The sequence below is a fragment of the Magnolia sinica genome, chromosome 1 (assembly GCF_029962835.1).
Source record: "Magnolia sinica isolate HGM2019 chromosome 1, MsV1, whole genome shotgun sequence".
Classification (NCBI taxonomy): Eukaryota; Viridiplantae; Streptophyta; class Magnoliopsida; order Magnoliales; family Magnoliaceae; genus Magnolia; species Magnolia sinica.
Window position 1 is genome coordinate 90888783 of NC_080573.1, and position 22400 is coordinate 90911182.

The 22400-nt window shown below is 43.2% G+C and overlaps 1 protein-coding gene across 1 annotated transcript in view; it reads left to right on the forward strand.

The window, feature by feature from the left end:
- LOC131247594 (uncharacterized) overlaps nt 1–16700 on the forward strand; it is a 79137-nt gene extending 62437 nt beyond the window's left edge. Inside the window, exons 14-17 of the mRNA XM_058247740.1 lie at nt 14984–15205; nt 15301–15521; nt 16309–16414; nt 16570–16700. Coding sequence (XP_058103723.1) covers nt 14984–15205; nt 15301–15521; nt 16309–16414; nt 16570–16700 — 680 coding nt within the window. The remainder of the gene's footprint in view (nt 1–14983; nt 15206–15300; nt 15522–16308; nt 16415–16569) is intronic.
- The last annotated feature ends 5700 nt before the right edge of the window (nt 16701–22400 follow it).

Consider the following 22400-nt stretch of genomic DNA (forward strand, 5'->3'; position numbering starts at 1 on the left):
CTTGTTCTCGGCAACCCTGAAATAAAATCCATAGAGATGAAGTCCCACTTCCATTCTGCTATGGGCATGGGCTGAAGCAACCCAGGAAGTCTGTGATGCTCTGCCTTGACCTGCTGGCATGTGAGACAATGAGATACAAACTCAGCAATGTGAACCTTCATGTTGTCCCACCAATAAGATCTTCTCATATCTTGATACATCTTCGTGCTATCTAGATGCAGCGCAAGCTTAGAGTTATGGGCTAACTCGAGAACCTCCTGTCTCAAGTCAGGAATGTCTGGGACACATAACCGACCACGAAATCGTAAGCCCCCATCTGAACTAATACTCCACTCGGAGTTCTCATCTGTACCAACCCGCTTTCTCATCTTCGCCAAAAGCTCATCATCTACTTGAGCTGCAACGATCCTCTCATCAATGAGGGGTTGTACACAAATGTGTGCAATAACCTCATACGGCTCTTCCACTGTAAGTTTCTGCTCAAAGTCTCGCACAAACTCCAACATGTCCTATTCTGCTATCATTAGCGGAGCCGCAAACTCTATATCCTTCTTGCGACTCAACGCGTCTGCCACAAGGTTCACCTTGCCCGGGTGGTAAGAAACATCGAACTTAAAGTCTTTCAACGTTTCCATCCATCGGTGTGCCTCATATTCAAGTCACGCTGCGTGAAAATATACTTAAGGCTCTTGTGGTCGCAAAAGAGCTCGAACTCCTCTCCATAGAGGTAATGTCTCTAGAGCTTTAATACGAAAATGAGAGCTGCCAACTCCAAGTCGTGTGTAGGGTAATCTTCTTCGTGTTTCCTCAACTGTCTCAAAGCATATGCAATCACCCTGTCCTTCTGCATAAGGACACAACCCAGGCCAACATGAGAGGCGTCAGTATATATAATATACTTAACCCCTTGCTCTGGCAATACTAGCACAGGGGCGGACGTCAACTTGTCCTTCAGCTCTTGAAAAGCTATCTCCGCCCTCTCATTCCAAGCAAACTTCAAATTTTTCTGTGTCAACTGAGACAACGGTCTGGCTATCTTCGAGAAGTCTCGTATGAAGCGTTGATAATAGCCTGCTAGACCCTGAAAGCTCCTCACCTCAGTAACTGAACCAGGCTGTTTTTAATCCTGAACTGCAGCTACCTTGGCAAGATCGACAGTTATCCCTTCCTTGGACACCACATGTCCCAGGAATTTAACTTCCTCTTTCCAAAAATTGCATTTCTTGAACTGCGCAAAAAGCTTATTCTTCCTAAGAGTATCCAAGACCGCTCTTAAGTGCTCCTCGTGTTCTTCTCGACTCGCAAAATAAATCAAGATGTCATCGATAAAGACAATAATGAATCGGAAGAAGAATGGCCGAAATACCCTTTTCATCAGATCCATGAACACGGTCGGTGCGTTCGTAAGACCGAACGACATCACCAGGAACTCATAGTGGCCAAAGCTAGTCCTGAAAGCGGTCTTCTTGGCGCGCAACTGGTGATACCCTAACTGCAGATTAACCTTCGAAAAGTACCGTGCCCCCTTCAACTGATCAAACAGATCATCGATCCTAGGCAAAGGGTACTTGTTCTTCACAGTCACCTGATTCAACTTGCGATAATCAATACATAATCGCAAGGAACCATCTTTCTTCTTTACAAACAGGACAGGTGCTCCCAAAAGAGAGACACTAGGCCGAATAAAACTTAAATTCAACAAGCCATCTATCTGCTTCCTCAATTCTTCCATTTCACTAGGAGGCATACGATAGGTGGGCGAAGAAATGGGTGCCGCACCAGGCATGAGATCGATAGTAAAATCAATCTCGCGCTGAGGGGGTAATCCAGGAATCGACTCAAACACATCTTCAAACTCCCTAACTACATGCGTGCTTTCAAACGCCGATTCAATAATACTCTCCAACAAAGAAGTATAATAACCAAGACGAAAAGGGTAACGACCTATACTAGGAAAGTAACTGTCTCGCCCTCAGGTCCATGGATGGTCACCGACCTAGTTTCACAATCAATCTCTGCCTGCATCCTCGTGAGCTAATCCATACCCATAATGACATCGTAATGGTAAAGAGGTGCGACAAAAAGGTCAACAAGAATCGATCCACTCCCTATATCAATCAAGCAATCCATACAACGCTTGTTCATAGCAGAGGAGATCCCTCTAGCGGTAGTGAGCATCACTCCTTGCATAGAAATAGTGCTCAAACTCAGATACCTAACTACCGCATATGATATAAGAGAGGTAGTGGACCCTGTATCCATCAATATAGAAACGGGAATACCTTCAATGTGCGCTGTAACCTCGAAAGATCTCGGCACCAAGTCAGCCGCAGGCGTTTCAGCTAAGAGCACATGAACTCGAGCCTGCTGCTGGCGATTCAGCGGAGGAACCATGGGCCGCTAAGGTGGCCTGAAGCTAGGTACAAAAAGTCTGAAGGATGGATGAGCTGGCACTGAACGAAGAGGTGGAGGTGAAATAACCTGAGGCATTGGACGGCTGATCCTCTGCAGTGGAGTAAAACCACTATCCCGCATACGCGAAAAGCAAGAATGATCCAAATGCCCCATCTTCCCACAGTACAAACAGCGAAGATCAGCTCGCACCTGCTAAGCGGGCAACGCTGAACGCCGCGGAGGAGAATCTGCCCACGGCCTCTTGCCGAGAAATGGTATACTCTGGACGTCAGGTCGTAGTCTGGGAACCATAGGTGCTCACATACGGGATGACCTGTCCCCGTCCTGCTCAGCTCGCAGGGACATGCTCACCAACTCCGCATAGGAAGATATGCTAGCACAGCACATCTTCGATCGGATCTCAAGCCTCAATCCCTTAGAAAAATGCCGCATCCTCATCGGCTGATCGCTTAGAATCAAGGGAGCATAAAGACCTAGCTCAGTGAACCGGTTCTCGTATTCCGTCACCGACATCCCTCCCTGGCGGAGGCGAAGGAACTCACTCTCCTTCTCATGTCGGTACGTAATCGAAAAATACTTCTTGTGGAAGCGTGCCTCAAACGCCTGCCACGACCACTCATACCCTTCCTCAATAGTGCGAAGAACACTGTCCCACCATAAACTGGCCTCCTTCTCAAACATGAAGGAGGCAAGCTCGACCTGCTCAACCTTAGAACAATGCAGCGGTCTCAGCATCTTAGAGATGCGATCAATCCAGTACTCGGCCTCCTCGGGTCTATGAGAACCAGCAAATGTGGGAGGTTGTAAGCGTTGGAATCGCTCAAATGTGCCGCTCGCACTAGCGCTCCCAGATGGGTGCATAGGTAAAGCAATTGGAGTCGCCCCCACTGACTGAGCAAAGATGCCAGCCATGGAAGACAGAAACTACTACTGCTACTGCTGCTGCTGCTGAATCTGCCGCTGCTGCATCAACAGCATCATCTGCTCAAACCTATCAGAAGGCGGAGCAGACAAAGATGCACGGTTCGGCTCATGAACCGAAGGCGTGACTGGAGGAGCCATAGGTGGAATCACAGGTGTCGGCCCAACACCAGAATGAGACGGGCCCTACTGTGGATCCGTCTGGCTATCGCTTAGGGGAGAAACCCTGACAAGCGACTCGATCAAAGAGAGACGGGCCAAAGTCTTCGAACCCTTAGGAGGCATACCCTACATTCAACAGAGGATGTAACCTGTTAGATTCTACATCCACATAATCCACCCACACAGTAATCACAGCACAACTTCAACGATAAACAACATGCATTCCATTAAACAAAATTGTCACAATACAAGAAGTGCAGCATTACATGAATCACGACAGGGAAAGCATGTGAACTAAAACATCTAAAACTTCAAACAACAAACAACTACCAACAACTATGCCAACAACGGCAAACACAAAACAAAGTAAAGGATGACTACAACTGCAGCTACTCGTCGAAATCTGGAGATGGAGGTGGGGTACCCTTATCATGTAAACAACACAGGATAGACTTCAGAGTTCGAGTCACCTTCTTAAACTTATACTTCACAAGGCCTCAAAGATCCATGATATCCTGGCATAGAATAGCCTGTCCTTCCTCAAGCTGAGCGATACGGGCATCCCTGGCAGCCTGATCTGCACTCTGCTCTAGTTCCACAGGAGGAGAACTCTCACTCATACCCTGTGCCTCAACCTCTTCCTCGTCCTGCTCTGTTTCTTCTTCAATCTCAGCTCCACCCTCGCCATAGCTCTCTTCCTCATCGCTCTCTGTCTCATCCTCACTTTCTGAGGCTTGTCGACGAGGACCAATGTCCATCTACTTAAGGGTTGTCAGATTAATGTGGCGAACAGGTACCGACTTTTCTGTCCCAAGCCTTTAGCCAAACTCATGTGCAAGCTTACAAATGAGTCGGCCAAATGGGAGCGATTTGGTCCTAGTCGAACGAGCGATAAGGATAATCTGACGCAAGATGTACGACGGCACACATAGCTTCGCTCCTTGCCCCACCTGATACAGAAAATCTACCATCAGGCACGTACACTCGCTGTGGTTGCTCCACCTTGGATATACGTTGAATGTACACATGTGGTGAAGCAAGCGGAAGTCGTCCATCATGTTGGTAACTAGAAGGCTTCTATTAGGCTGCCATTCGACCAAACGACCACCCAGAAGCCGGGTACGATGATCCCTCTCTCGCATACTACTCAAATTCTTCTCACTAACATGCACCTCACCAAGCGGCACATTAAAGAGTCAGGATATCAAAGCGACGTTGACCGTGGCCTCCCGACCGCTACCACAAGGAATCTTGAACTATAGAGGCTCCAGCGAAGGATCACGAATGTTGGCATAAAAAGCTCGAACAGTGCTTGCATTGGCACGATATTTGCCCTCAAATAAGGGACACCAACTGGCCCCTTCCCGGGCTCTCCAACAACAGAAACTCACCAAATAGCCGTGGATCAACATGAGCCTCAAAAAGGACCCTACGGCCTTCATAGACTCCATGAGATAACTCCGCCAACAAGGTTCTTCTAATGGAAGCTTGAGGATCAAGGTCCCGCTTGGTCTGAAACTCACGGGTGGTGGTCGTGCTCGCGGCGGCACCTCTCGACCTCCATGCACGGGTTGGGCAGCTAAGCCCAGCTTCATCCATGGGTGCTCTCTTCTTCCCCATCAAAGAGAGAAAGGTGGAGATGAAAAATATGGTCGTGACAAACTCAAAGAGGGCCATGAAAAATTAGAGAAAAAGGAGAAATGGGAAGAATGGTGAAGCTTCCACACACTTGAGATCCCAAAGGAGGATTTGAGAGCTCAAATGAAAAGAAAAGGGAGTGAAATTAGCAATGGGGATGGATTTTTAAGATGGGTTGGTTGGGTGTGCACGAAAATGGAAGAAGAAAGGAGATTGGGGAGGGATTTTGGTAGAGTTTTGAGAGAAACTTGGAGAAAAGGAAAGCTTGGGAGGGTATTTTGTGAAGGGAATAGGGTTTAGAAAGACCTAATACCGAGCAACCATGGAGGGGTGGGCCACACTAGGCCCCAAATGCATCGGCCCGAGCCGGCCCGCCCGACCTGGCCCGCTGGGCGGCGACAGCCCGCCGAACCGGCGAGGTCATCGCCCGTCTCTGGACCATCCGGCGATGACTCACTGTTTGGGCAAGGTCCTCCTAGCCCCTAAGCTTGAAAATGAGGTGAGTCCCCCCTGGGCCCCTCCTGAAAATGGCCCGATCAGCCCCTTTGTTCGATTCGACGCCTATCGGGCCACTCAGGTTGAAATCTGATGCAAACACTGATTTACTGACAATTGAAGGGTTAAGATGGGAAGATAAACCATCTAAACACGTCAATGGACAGTCTAGAAGAGATTTTGGGTCGCTGTGTGTGATCAGGAGAGAGCACAGACTCGATCTCGGTGATCGTTTTCAGGAAACTTTCGCCGATAGAAGCAACTGGACACATACACAAATTCTACAGAAAACTCGCACCCAAATACACTAAGGTGGCGACAGCATGCGGTGTGTGACCATAACCCAGGTCCGGTTTAATCCAATTCATGCTCTGATACCAACTTATAACGCCCTGAAATTCGGGGGTCGAGCATAACTCAGCTCCTGAGTTCCAAAACATCACTTATGCAACATATTTAATGATGGATGTATGTTGTCTGTATGAGTACATAAAACATGGAATAGATTAAGCCAAACTGCAAACATAATTCAAGGATAAGTGATAGACGCAAGCGGAAGACTTAAAGAAACATAAGTGTACATGTGCAATCCCTGAAATACGGATACATACCAGGTCATATTACAAGTGTTGCTACACAAATTACATGCATCAAAATGAAATTCATCTATTCCCAAAAGAAAATCCAGAATCCCCGCACATCAGGACATGGCTCACAAGAACCCGCCTGAGAACTGCATAAAAGAAAATGCGGCCTCATCATCCTCGAACTCCTGCTCTGCCTCAGGGGTCGCATCAATATCTGCATCTAAGACAGAGTCTGGTTGGTGTTTAAGCACCGTCCCAGAACGTGGGAGTGAGTGATCAACTCAGTGGAACAATAAAGCAAAGGTTAACATGTTATCAATTTAATCAAGCAGTAATGATAAAGCAGAATAATCAAACATATCCTAATTACTCTTGTTACTGTAAGGATGTATGTGGAATAATGTATGCCCTCGCCAGTACACCCTCAGCGTCTTCATCTTACGCTACGCATGACATCACCTCAAGTGCTCCACCACTTCCAGGCACATGCAATGCGGTGCATGAACATGATTACCAAGTTGTTATTAGTCCTTTTCATACAGCAAGATTGGGAAGCTAAGGTACCTTCCTCATATCAATGTCCAAACAGTGATCCATTCTAGGGTCGTCAATCCTAGATCATCTCATACGATCATATGGTTTTAGGTCGCTGCAAAGGGCTCCTCACCAATCAATGCACGCCTATCATACCTTCATTACTACAATAAGGCTCGTCACCTCAATGCGGTATCCAAGTATGCTCGAGGTCACTACAAAGGGCTCGTCACCAATCAATGTAGGCCGACAGCACGAATATAGTGTCCTATATCACCATAATCGGCTCACGAGTTTGGTTGCTCACTGGTCACTACGAGGAGGCTCGTTACCCCAGCGTAGGCCGACAGCTCGACCACGGTGTCCCATACCACCATGTCCGGCTCATGAGTCTTAGCGGATCAAGGTACAATGGTTAACAAGATTTGCACTGGTAAGTTTGGCACCTTAGATTCAAGCAATAGTGTCCATACATGGTGAACATACATCGGACAATCGAGTTACTTGATGAACTCAACTAGCACGAGCGCACGTTGGGTTGAATGACATAGAGTGCACAAACACTCCGTGTGGCTAAACCACTGCCGACAACTCTAATACGAGTCGAGTTTGTCAAATCATGTCCTTCGTGACGAAAGCAACCTCAGCCACGAACTCAAGGCCGATTACCGATTTTCTGGACTATTCATAGTCCCAAACATATTCTACTACAATAGATATTCATATCAAGAATTTAGAATAGTAATGGAACAGCAATTTAAATCATGTAGTATGTGAGCATTTGAAGAATATCACTTAACATGGATTTTAACATAAGAAATACTTAAAGTTAAACAACGAAGAATGTGACTTGCATATAGGAAATCATACACACCAATAGGAGAGTTGAGAATCGCTTCTCAATGCCCGCAATTTGGATAAGACATTACACTTTAGACCATTCAGACATTTCTACAAACACTTAGACTACATAGTGCAACATACATGACGTATGTTGAAAATACACACATTTGGACAATTCCTTTTACCACACATATATCTAGCACAAGTACATGACAAATAATCATGGCAAACACATGTTCATATTTTATACGTATACGGTACTTTCTACATATACATAGAATACACAAATCTCTACACAAGGCATATATATCAGGAATACAATATAAACATAACATTTAGCATGTGAAATTTCACACACAACAAGAATAAACCATTAACTGACATTGAAAGCCTTGAAAACTATAACCTATTCGATTAAAGTCCGCACCTTAAACCAGAAAAAGCGCACCGAACTGATTCAGACGATATGTCTTCGTTAACGGCGACAAGATAACCTAAGGCAAGGATAGAAATGAGCTACAACAACACATAGACTATTCTAAGCTCTAAAACAGATTAGGGTTAGGTTAACTTACCCAAGAATGAACTTAGAATCGCCGGAATAATGATTCAAAAGTGATGGTTTAAGGATGTAGTGTAATAAGAAAGAATATGAAGATGATTCACCAACTTCTCTCTCACTTTCTCTCTCTTTTCCTCTCTTTCTTAGCTGGGGTTAGGAAATTCGTATGGAAAAGAGAGTGAGGGTTTTAAGGTCTTTATATAGGCCTAACATTGATGAAAATAACTCTAGGGCTAAGGTATACTTAGGTTATAACCAAAACAGGCCTCTCTCGATCCAACCGAACACTTCCGATGGTCCTTTCTCCGCGTACGGTCGGACTTAAGCTCATTGACCATGGATATAGGTCAGGCTGAGTTTTCATACCGATCGGCTTTACAGATCAGCCGTGGCGGACCACACTCAATTCAACGGCCACCGAAACTCGATCAGGTCCACAAACACTATGACATGCCTGGGCCATCTTCCCTGATCCGAGGGTGAAATTGGGTCAAAATCCAACGATTAGATTGCTTAAAATCATCGCGCAAGTGACACGACTCAGATTTCATAAAATCATATTTAATTTCTCACCGTTCTCACACTCTTCACTCCGGACTCAATCAAATCGACCCAGGACATCATCTGGACTTGATTTTTGAGGTGATGGTCAAGTCCAACATGGTGACCAATACTGTTTAAGATCATCGCTATCAGACTTTCGACGCGCGGTCCAGGTCCGATCCAAAGTTTCTAAAAATTCCCGAGAGCAACTGGATTTAGCGATGAACCCCAGATTTGAGAGTAACATAGTGCTAATGATTCTACAAGTTTTGAGTCATGCAGATCAAATTTAAAGTGATTGATGCTAATTTCACAAGCAATCGAGTTTAGCGTTAATTACCCCACAAATAACTTCTAAGGAAAATAGAGGTAGTACTCGGGTCTTGGCACGAAATTTTTCGGGTCATTACAGATAGTCAGACACAATGTGGTAAACTCCTGATCTCAGGTTAGTCGTGTGCCCAACCGAAATCCCGGCCATGCGAAGGTACACGTAACAAATAGTTACGCACCACCAGCCCGAGCGGATAGTGAATGAATGAATGAATGGATATGCAATTCCTGCTCAATAAGTCCACATATCAGTACAATTGCTCTCTGGGAAATCACTGGGGTCTATTACACTCTACACTGACTACCTCATCCCTAGCTGCACAGCCCAGCAAGCGGAATAGACCTCACTATCCGCCTAACCAGTAGTTTGTCAATACCTACCCGGCTCGTCGATAGCAGACCCATTTATGAGCTGGTCATACTTAGCCTAGCTTATAACCCCCTCACTCGGCCGGATAAGGCCACACCCCCTTCCAACCGACCACGATATAGTGGGAGATACGACCTCATGGTATAGGCATCGACACTCATATTTCACTAGGTCTAGATGTTGGAGTATCTTAGTACCAAGGAGATTTTGAGATTTTCACCCTAAGGACATCCTACGTGCCCACAGTATTAGAACTAAGCATTTTCGGTGTCCCATTTAGCCATCCATGATGTGCCTGTGAAGGCCACGACCCTGATGTCACTAGGGCGTATAATGATCAAGTCACATATATACGAGATGCATGAGTCACACTATCCAGTCATGCAGCAATCCTGTGCATACGGCGCGATAATGTGGGCACTTCATCTCACAAGGAGTCCCGTAAATAACCTGCCCAATGGTGTATGCTATGATCAAACATTCCTCATATCAGGCATACATATAATGCGTATGGGCATGAATCATGGAGTTATACTAAGCATTTTATATGGTGCGAACTATCCTCACAACGAAGATGGGCCTTAATGGCCTACACATAACAAGTATGGGCCTATCAATGGGCCCTAGGGAGAGTTATAATGTGGACATTTAACCAACATTATTCTTACAATGTGGACGTCAAACCAACATTGCTCCCAAGGCATGGTCCGCCATAAATGTCATTACATAACCCATGGTGGAATCACACAATGTAATAGACCTTGAATACAACCCATTGGGCCTCGACCCATGGGCCTTAGAATACATCAAAATAGGCCTCATCATATGGTCCTCATACACATCAAGGTAGGCCTCAACAACGGGCCATAAACATATCAAAGGTGGGCCTCACAGATGGGCCATAAACATATCAAAGGTGGGCATGGCCATAAACATATCAAGGGTTAGCCTCACAGATGGGCCATAAACATATCCAAGGTGGGCCTCATAGATGGGCTGGCCATAAACATATCAAGGGTGGGCCTCACAAATGGCCATAAATATATCCAAGGTGGGCCTCACAGATGGGCCATAAACATGTCAAATGTGGGCCTCACAAATGGCCATAAACATATCAAGGGTGGGCCTCACAGATAGGTCATAAACATATCCAAGGTGGGCCTCATAGATGGGCTATAAACATATCAAGGGTGGGCCTCACAGATGGGCCATAAACATATCCAGGGTGGGCCTCACAGATGAGCCATAAACATATCAAAGGTGGGCCTCATAGATGGTTATAAACATATTAAGGGTGGGCCCGCAGATGTGCTATAAACATATCAAAGGTGAGCCTCACAGATGGTCATAAACATATCAAGGGTGGGCCTCACAGATGGGCCATAAACATATCCAAGGTGGGCCTCACAGATGGGCCATAAACATATCAAATGGGCTACACCCGAATATAGGTGGTGATGATGATTTCCACCATTAAAATTTCCAAGGCCCATGATAACATTTATTTCCCATCCAATCTGATCATGAGATCACACTGACCTGAAAGGGGGTTTTAATGGTGGAGGTTCAAACCCACTGTTTTTTATAGTGTGGTCCACCTAATCCTAGATCTGCCTCATTTTTAGCCTCAAGCCTATAATATAAGCTTGCCAAATGGCGAATGGTTTGGATGCAACTCATGCATCATGGTGGGGGTCCACATGAACTATGGACCTGACTCATTCTTTAGCTCATATCATAAAAATGAACTTTTAAAATGGGTGGACGGTTTGAATGCAGCACATACATCATGGTGGGGGCCACTAGCCATCCAGCAGCCAGCTATATGGCTGGACAGCATTGCTAAAACACATACAGTCTAGTGGGTTCCACAGTCCACAGCAGTAGACGATGCGAATAAAATGCATACATCCTTGTGGGTCCCACGTGGGGCCCACCATAATGCTTATTTGGCGTCCAATCTGTTGATAAGGTCACGCATGACCTGGATGGAAAGGAAAAACAAATTTCATCTTAATCCAAAACTTCTGTGAACCCAAAAATGGGTTTCAATGGCAGCCGTGCAATCACCGCTGTTCCCTATGATGTGGGCCACCTGAGCTTCGGATGAGGCTAATATTTGGAGGGCGGCCCACTATCCTAAGGGTCTACAAGATGGATGGTGTGGATATACAAAACACACATCATGGTGGGGCCCACGGCTAGGCGCTACCATAAATGTTAGTTATATATATATATATATATATATATATATATATATATATATATATATATATATATATATTTAAAAATGCGTATTTTCACAGTTTTTCGTGCATGGGGCCCACATCAGGTGAATCCGACTCACCTAATGGATTCCGTAGTTCATAACCAATCCATCAAGCCCAATATTGGGCATCTTTCGACGTGTAGAAAAGTTAAGATGAATTTGAACGGTGCAAATTACCGTTTGTTAAGGTATGACCCACCAGAAAGTTGGATCAGCTTCATTTTTCGGCTCAACGCCTAAAACGAGTTGGTAATTAGGATGGACGGAGTGGATTGAATCCATACATCTATGTGGGGCCTATACAATTGGCTCACCCAAATAGCCTTGAACCAAGGCTAATATTTGTGTTTTCCATTCAATGTCTAGCGTCCAGGGATGCTGGACGGGTGTGCATTTCAAGTGGGCTGCCCACATGGGCCACCACATGAGCGATGGAGTGGAATAAAACATATAAAGTGGGCCCCACCTATAGACAGCTTGGATAAAATATATGCCTTATCATGGGGTCCATCCGAGTGGGCCACACGGCCACATCATCACATGAAAAGAAATGAAAAAGAGAGAGAGAGAGAGAGAGAGAGTGGGACACATGTGATGGAGGGACCCCGACATTATGGGCCCTCCCTTGCATGATTTAAAACATACATCAAGTGGGTCCCATAGCACGTGGGCCTACCGATCAAGATCAACGGTAGAGATCCTTCCTCCACCAAAATGCAAGGTCTAAATGACCGTATTTGTACAAGAAAAATAAACATCATGATGGGGTCCATGGAGAGTGTCCCCATCATGGAATGATAATGAGAATCAAGGTGGCCATCGGCCACATCAAGGGTCCCAAGTGAGATCCATACCATTGATCGGTAGGCCCCATTTGGCCCATCATAAAAACATGAAAATCTAGCCTATAGAAGCACCCACCATTCGATCTTCTTGGTCCGTTGGAACGCTGGTCTCCTTATATCTCACTTTGATGGTGGAAGATGAGAAATGAATGGCTAGGATGAAAGATTTTAGGAGAGGAAGTGGGCCACACAAACTCACTTTTCTCTTACTTGAAAAACCATGGACGTCCACACTCTTTCTCTCATTTGTTGCTTGGAAAATGGTGTAGAGAAAGAGAGAGAATAGGATGTAAGGAGAGAGAGTGATGGGTGATGGAGTGAGAGATGTGAGGTGAGTGATGGGTGAGGTGAGAGATTGGTTGACTTTGGGGTTTGCTTGACTTGTGGAGAAAGAAAGCATGGATTACTCTTGTACTTGACATGAGGTGATTGATTGATTGATTTGAGTGATTGATTGATGGGACATGTTGTAGAGATTCTCTTGAGATTGCAAACACGCAGTGTTTTCTTCAAAATAAACGTCGGCCCACATCTCTCGACCAGGGTATCAAATCGGTGCGCAAGACGCGGTGTCGGAACCGCGGCGACGGTGCGGTCGCAATGGTACAAGTCTTGGATTAAACCGAGTCAATTCTATAAGATACGACTTAGGGATGTGTGCAAACGTTGATTATCGGTCGCAGGTTGTCGAAATTCATTGGGAAAGATCGTGGGATTCGACGGAACAGTACGGTTTAGGATGCGGGTCTTACAATTGTACAAATCACAAAAGAATATATTCATTCGGTTGAGGCACTAGTTGTAGGATAGCAACTAGCTCTCTCTTTATTTGTACTCAGCCATTTGTGTCACGGCATGTATGAAGCAACAACTAAAGTTTTTTTACCAGAGCAAAGGACCTATGTGGCTTCTCTAAATGTGGTTTTGTGAATATTTTTATTCTTTTACTTGTAATCATTCTACTTCCAATCTCTATTTCTCTTCCTTTGTCAATGAGTATTCTTTATCCTAAGTTCATCTTACGTTTGTAAAATGTATGAATTATTTCTTCTCTCTTTGCTTTGATATGTCCAATCGTTCCTTCTGCGCATTCTAAAATAAAGAAATCGGCTTAGCCTAGTTCACTGAAATGGACTTTAAACTGGACGATACTGTCACAATTGATAATAGAGATAAGGCTTGAAAAAGTTACCTCATTTGTAGAGATCTCCTCTATGGTGGCATCATGGAAATTGGTATCAATGCTAAGGCGGGGGTCGAGTAATATTGTCCTAACCTCCTTTCTCACCAATTTGGCTTAGACCAATTCATTCCTTACCCCTTCACTCATAAAACTTCTAACCAACCTCCGCACTGGCGTCTACTTGTGGAATCTGTCAGCATTTATCAGACTCTACAACAACTTCCAAATAGTAAGCATTACTTTTGAGCTGCCTATCTTTCAAAGTCATCCCTGCCAAATGATTATTTTTCACGATTCATGGCAGAATTAATATAATATATTGATCACCGAAGAAACAGGCCTCATCATCAGCTGGCTTTTCTCTTTTGAAACTAGGAAAGTTGAACTCGTGACTAAGAAAAAGAGACCAATGATCTAGAGGACTACAAAGAAAGTTATATTGAAACCAACTGCATCTTCAAGTCAGAAGACGACACAATCTCAAAGAGCATCAGCTACATTGATCACCTCTCCTTCATCAGTAATAATAAGGGTGATCAATTTAGCATCTCCTTATCACAAGCACCAAAAAGTCTCTACTGCGAGCCCTTCCAGGCTGAACAACCAATTCTACCTGCTCCAATTCTACAGTTCCTCAAGTCGTTATGAGAATTTCAGACCATGGACCTCTTCCTGGTCACATTCCTGCATCTTCTACTACTCCTGCATCACCAATAAGTTCTTCCAAAATGGCCTGGACTTGCTAAGTCATGCGAAAAACTCTAGGTATTTCTCCTACAGCCAGTGTTGTTTATGCCTTTGAAAATTTTTATAAAATTAAGAACTAGCCAAGAATACCTCCTTTGAAATATTCTTAGAAAATGGATCAGGCTCATAAGAGTTTTGAGGAATACAATTTTAATTGAGCTTGGAATAAATGGGAAAAAGATAAGAAAAGATTGAATGATTCTAACCTTCCTCTCGATCATTACCTCAAACCATACTATCACAATCCACCACCTTTTCCTCATTTTACTCATCCTTTGTTGCAGTTATCAGTGACCCAACCAAAATTCAATTAGTGATTGACTGATAAATTCAATTAGTGATTGACCGATACTCCACCCTCCTTGTTCATTCTGACTTAAGTAGAAAATTTTCCTTTCTTTTTTTTTTTATATTTATTCACCTTATACTCTTTATATTTCCTAATATTTCTCATTTGTGTAGTAACACGAGAACTTACGACTGATAAAAAAAATAAGTTGTTCTTGTAGCAGTCCTTTCTCTCCAATAAATTGAAGAAACTATCATTGTTGTTGCTAGGGAAGATTTTGCAAATCAAATGGTGGAACTCAACAGCTCTGATTCTGAAGCAACTATAAGCAATGTGCCCCGGCATGATAAAGATATTCTTGGAAAAATTGCCCAATCGTTGGAGCCTTTCCATGTTTCCTCTCATTTTGGGGCTCCATCGACCATGCTCGACCAAGAAAATAATGAACCAAATATATTAACACCACAAAGTATCCAACAAGACATATCTCCTCATCCCACTCCTGCATCGGCTAACCCTTTATACCATCCGCAAGCCCTACTGAACAACCTACTCCTGTCACAGTTGTCAAATGCCTAGTGATTGCAGAGGAGGAAGAAGAAGTAACTCGGCCAATTGAGCAGACAGAAACAACTTCCCCTAGTCAAGAAACAGCCGGTGAGATTCCTATGACAGACTCAAGTACTTTTACCATATCTAGAGTCATCACTCCTTTAGAGCAACCATCTTCTTCTATTCCTGCAGAAACTAAGATGGTACTAGCACTTCCTCTAACTACCAAGATGGTATCTCTTATTAAAGTTGTGCTCTCCCCACTTGACCAAGCTCTCAATAGTGATATTATTATGGTCGAGTCTCATTTGACTTCCCTGTAACTTTAAAAACTCAAGGATAAACTACGAGCTCTCAAACATTTAGGAATCATAGAAATTATTTTCATGGGGTCGATTCAAAGACTTGCATTTCTCCTTCAACACTACCAAATACTTTCTCGCTTGGATAAAACCATCTTGGCCAGAGTACATATACTTTGCGAGTTCATGGACTTTGTGCAAGAGTATCAGGAGATCAATGTCATGGTCAAGAAGATTTAGGTTGAACATTCAGCGACAAGCTTTGAAATGACAGAGGCTAGTGCTGCTGGAGAAAAACTTTTTGTTGCATATACTAAACTGAAAGAACTTGAAGTGGAAAGGGTTGATCTTATCGCCCAGATTGCGGCATTAGAGGAGTAGTTAGAGTCTTTGAGGAAACACAAAAAATGAGGTAAAAAAAGGTTTGTGAGGACCAGGAGAGTGAGATTAATCCCCTGGTTGACTTCATCGAAGACAGAACCTCATCAATCAATCAAGCCAAATGTGTGGCCTTGAAGACTCAAGCAACCCTTACCAAACTGCAGGCTAGGCAGGCAAGAATAATAAAGATGACTACTTCTTTGTTTCTTTTGACTTTTTATTATTAGTTTATAAGATAATTTGGAATTTATAGAATTGGCCCGAAACATCATTTTCGTCTCTCTATACCTCTTAATCATTCTTTACTTAGCTTTTTTTTTGTCTTTATATGCTATAGAGCATAACTGCCATAATGACATGGTATCGAATCGAGGAGTCGTGCACCGCTTCTCTTGCAGAAATAAATGCCACTGCGCCTGCATGTCCCAACTTCTCAGAAGCAGGTACAACACCTTGCACGTAATTACTGCCCATATCCCTTGTCATGATGCATCAAATGAGGGAGTGATTCCTACTTCATAACATCTATATGAATGACATTTTTTTATTTCCTTATGCTTCCAAACTCTCTATGTTTTTGAACCTCTCTAACTTCCAGCTAACATGTCATTCGTTGTAGTCTCTTCTCCCCTTATTCAAGTTAAGGCCTTGCTGAAGGAGATCCTCTCCAATGATCTTGACTACTATGGACAGTCATCTCTTCTGTTCGACATAGACTCTTTCATCTGAAGCTTCTTAGAAGCTGCCTCAGGAACACCTTCTTCAAGGCTGAGTTTGATGCTCAATGCATACTTTGCTTAATAAAATAATAGGCCTTCATCCGAGATGAAGCTCACACCCTCTCTGAGAAATACGAGGTGGAACAACTGCCTTCATTGGACTCAGTAGCATCAGTTCAACAAGACTGTGCTACAAGCACACCAAGACCAGTGCAAGGATTTGGAGGATGACATAAAGGAGATGGATTGTCTTTCGCCTAGGAGAGATTGCTCCAACGCCTAGGAACTCTTGGCTTTCATCGATCCTAGATTGGTATGTTTCAATCTCGATCACAAGAGAGCAGCGCCCATAGGAGGGAGATAAAGACTAATGCCATCGTCATCGGCTGTCACGTGGATGAACTCGTGTGCTTCCTTAAGCTTGTAGTGATCGAAGGGGAGTACTGGAAAAATAGAAAATGTCAGGCAGAGGACATCATGGCACGTGCACATAAGGAATTTGAATAAATCAAGGCAACGCACACATGAAGTGCTCGCTCTATCGGGTCTTTGTTTCCACTTTGTTTTTTTCATTTTTTAGTTTTCTCTCCTTTTTTGTAGTTGCCTAGGGGCCCTCCTATTTTTCCTTCTTCCATATTAATAAAATCTTTTTACCCTTTCATGCTTTTCTTGAGCATGTTAGATTTTGGTCTATCATTAATGGTAAGGACTTATTACTACAAATACTCTTACTTAGCCTAACCTTAAAAAAATGTCCATTGATTGGAGCTTTCATGACCTTTCCCTACATGTCACAAAGGATATAAGATCCACCTCGGAGAACTTGGACAACTGTGAATGGTCCATCCCAGGTAGGTGACCATTTATGAAAGCAATGTCTTTAGACCTCAATGGTAACACCACCTTCCAGACCATGTCTCCTTCTCCAAAAGCTTTTCCCTTTACTCTTTTGTTATAGGCTCGAGCACCCTTATCCTTGTTAACTATAATGGAATCGAAAGCTCTTAGTCGCATCTCATCTAACTCCTCTAACTCGACTAGCATGGCTTCCATAAACTCGGACGAGGTTAAGCCAACCTTATACGCAACCCTTAAGGATGACACAATAACCTCTAAAGGTAGTATTGCATCATACCCATAAGTAAGTGTGAAAGAACTTACCCCAGTACTAGTCTGAGGTGAATTCTGATAAGCCCATAGGACTTCAAATAACTTACTATGTCATTCACATGGATTATATTTGATAATATTTCCCAAGATATTTTTTATGACTTCGTTACTAGCTTCAACTTGGCCATTAGCCTATGCATAGTAAGGCGTTGAATACAGTATTTTGATCTTGTACTATTCGACTATCAATTTAACTTCTTTGGACGAGAATGTTGCACCTCAGTCTAAGGTAATAGACTCAGGAATTCTAAATTTATGAATAATATGAATCTTGATCATTTCAATAATTTCTTTATGGTAAACTTCCTTCATGGGTTTTACTTTTACCCACTTGATAAAATAATCGGTGGCCGTTATTATAAAATTGTCCAGTTTTGATGAAGGCAGATAGATTTGTCCTATTAAATCAATGACCCACCCTAAAAAGGCCAAAGATTAACAATAAAATGCATCTTGGTAGCAGCCACGATTGTATCAACTCATGTTTCTGACATCCCTCACACCTCTTATTATGTTGGATACGCTCAACCATAATTTTCAGTCAAAAATACTCATAACACCTAAGTGTGAGCCTCATTTTCCTTCAAACTTAGTGTGCTCCACACAGCCCCTCATGTACTTCGGTCATGACTAACATGGCCACCTTTTAGACTAAACATCGTAATAACACACCATCAACCCTCTTTCTATACAACTCACTGTCGACCATGATGTAATTATGAACCGCTCTTCTAATATCCCTATTGTTTTTTGCCCGAGGACATTGAAGATAATTGTAATGCCCCAAATTTCGGGGTTCCCGGGTGCCACTTATGCCCTACTAGTTTTAGAATTGGTGTAATTTGTTCATTTCAAAAGCAATGGGGAAATTTATGTGAACCATGTAGCATAAATCAAGACTAAAATAGTAAACACATGTGCAACTATTATGGAGTAAGCAGATTCGACAAACAGATAATGTAAGTGAACGTGAGGGATCATGTCCCACAAAAATACACATAATCCAGAAATATAAATCCTACCCTAAACCCCATCACTAGTCCTAGGACGGCCTATGGTGATCCATCCAAAAGTTGGAAGTAGGAGAGCTCCTTCTCCTCGTCTATAGTCACCCCATCCAGCGCGTCGAGCTCCATGACACCTGCATCTAAGATAAGGTCTGGTTGGTGTTTTAAAACACCGTCCCAGAGTGGGAATGAGTGATCAACTTAGTGGATACCATTATGAATAAGTTACGCATACTATCAAATACATGGACAAAGTTAGTAAAATGCAATCATTCATAGAATCCTAACCACTCTTATTAATGCATATGCATGGTTTCATGATATGATGCATGCACTTCCAACACTCCCTCAAGTGACAACGTCTAACGATCGCAATGCCCAACACTCCCTTAATGCAACTTCGACTGTCGAATCGTCAATCCTAACTAATGCAATGTGATGGTGAGATGTTAGCCGAGTATCTAATTAAGTTCGTTCATCCAACAAGATTAGGGAAGCTGAAACACCTCCATTTAATCAATGGCCTTATCTAGATCACTTGGCCTAGAGTGGCTGTAGTGGCTCCGAGCCTTCGATCCATAATCCAAATTTAGGTATCATCCATCTGTCTCACAAATCAATAATTTCAAAGGTAAGGCATGATACCTAAAGGTATGAGGATCAACTCAGTATGGGTCGTCACCCAAACACCGAGTATGATCACTCAGTTCTGAGGTGCGAGCTTGTTACATAACTAAATCACTACAAAGAATAGCTCGTTGCCCAATTCCATTCATGCCCGGGTCGTTCAAATGATAATCTGATACAGAACAATCAACCGGGTAATTTGACAGGGGTTATTCGAACAAGGACCTATCACCTCCTATGCTCATTAGTCACTATGGGGAGGCTCTTCACCCCAGCATAGGCTAACAGTATGGACACAGTGTCCCATACTACTATGTTCAGCTCTCGAATCTTAGTTGCTCACTGGTCACTACAGGGAGGCTCGTCACCCCAGCGTAGGCCGACAACTAGAACACAGTATCTCATACCACCATGCCCGGCTCATGAGTCTTCAGGATCATATCATTAACAGTTAATAGTGGCCTCTCAAAGGTATGGGGTGCTTCAGATTTAGGCAGGCGTGTACATACATGGTTAACGAACATGAATGGCCAACTGGTGAGCCAATTTGTCCCCTCTAGACGAACTATGAATCGTACAGTAATGGGAGCGACGTCCCATGTAGTCCAACTACAGTCAACTATCCGTAATTCGACTAATTGGGATAAATTTGCCCATGGGCGGCCTTACCAGAGGGGCTGCCCAGGTGGGTTCTAAAATTTGTTGGCCGATCCGGAAAGAGGGCGGGGTATAAATGAATAATACTAAAGTAAATGTCGGTCTACTTCTAGTTGTGAGGGATTTAGCATATATAGCAGTAAATTGTGGACATGGAAATCATGATTCATCAAGGATTCTTAAATAGATGGAAATTTTAAAATAACATGTAAGTAAGCTCAATTTTAAAGAAACAATCATGCATAAAATGAAATCAGTAATTAATCATGTGCATAGGGGACATGCAGTGGAATTTTCCTATTTGTTTCAGAATTTGGGGAATGTGTCCTAATTTTAAGCTCATAAATAACAGGAATTAAGGAAATGTAAGGATCTTGGGCAATTGAAAGCCCCCCTAAATCAAAAAATGTTTGAAGCAACACTCTCATTCCACAATTAACATACATGCAATTGACATAAAAGCAAATTTTACACCTATAATCACTAATTTCGGCCTAGATTTGATAAACAGCCACCTATAGCTAATGGTTTACACCTAGGGGTTGCCGAAGGCTCGCGGAGTGGCTTTTGGGGTGTTGGACTCGTGGGTTGATGCGTCAGAGCCTGTGTTACATAGATTTGTAAGTTAGGACACATGTATGTGGCTCCTCTTGTTGGAATTAGGGAGATGATAGGGTGGTTACCTTTTTAGATCACAGCAAATCCCCTCTAGTGGCAGTGGAGATACGGTTTCCAACGTGAGGTCATGGTGAGGAAATCCTCTCAATTCCTACCCCTTGAGCTCACTCTCCCCTTCCACTCTCTTCCTTTTTCTCCTCTCTCCCTCTCTCTCTCTCTATCATTTGCTGAAAAATTCGTATAAGAGGATGAGAGAGGATTTTTAGAGCTTATATAGCTTGGAAGTTAACTCATTTGGCCTTGGGAAGGCTGGACCTAATGCATATACCCTTGGTGGGTGTATTTTTGGCCCCTGGGACTGTCCCAATGGACCCTTGGCCCATCTGTGCTATGGAATAGGTGTCCCATAGTTAGATGAAGGGTTGTCCCAAGTTTAGTGGCAAACGGATGAGTCAATTGATCACAGGGACCCGATTTGCGATCAACGATCATTGATGATCGATCGGGCTCACAATTATACGGATATGAGCAAGAAAATATCCCTGACTCATGGACCGAGTTTGATTGCAATTTAACAGTTGGAAACTATCAACTTTGTTGTTTTAGTGGCGGGGCTAACTCACTTGAGCTTCAAGTTTCATGTCCCAGGGAGTCGCGCCTTTCAAGCTCTATCTTCACGGTCCAATTTATGCAGTTCGGGGCATCGTTTGGGCCCACCACTAGCGATGGACGTCAAGCCCAATGAGATGGACATTATTCTATAATATCAGAACTAGTGGCCCACTAACGAGTGGTCTAAAGCTTGTTCGGGTAATCAAGGCATTTCTGGAATAAACTGGGTATAGAGATTTCTTGGGTGCAGTTGTTAGGGTTTGGATTAACTAAGTTCACAGTGTGGCTTATTTGAAATTAGCGAAAATGGTGATTTGGTCATGATCACTCTAGATCGTTGGTTCAGGCTAAATGAGTGACTGGGTTGATTTGGTCCATTAGTCAAGATCCAAGCCATAGCTGACTCGGCTTTGGGTAGATCTTTAATTTAGTTACGATTATCTTAATTAGTCAGCGATGGGTCGGTTAGATTTTGGGCCCTAAATGAACAAATCATGGGGCTAAACTCGATGTTTAAGTGATCGATCAGATTTGTTGGTTTTTTATGGTCGATCAATCTTATTTGTACAATTCCTTATTAGTACCAGCCGCGTATAGACTCACTTCGAGCGTCAAGGGTCAGTAAGTGATGATGTGGGCTAGTTTTTTTAAAAAAAATTAAGGATTTTGACAATCCAAAATAGCAAAAATCCAGTGTGTTACAATCTACCCCCCTTAAAAATAATTTCATCCTCGAAATTGCATAATGTAAATAGGTAAAGGTATTTTAATTTTGTACACCTAAGTTTCATTGATTTCACGTTCATGTGCATGGTAAGGTGCATACTAACTATGCTAGTCTGGCTTACTATAGTCTACCCCTCTTAAAACTTTTTCACCCTGATGGTTTACTACAATTTTTATTTATTTTATTTATTATTATTATCTTTTTAAGATTTGGATTCATAATGACGGTTCCCCTCTATCTAGAGTAAAAATATATGTTTTCAATGTTCGGCCAACACAGAGAGACGGTTGTA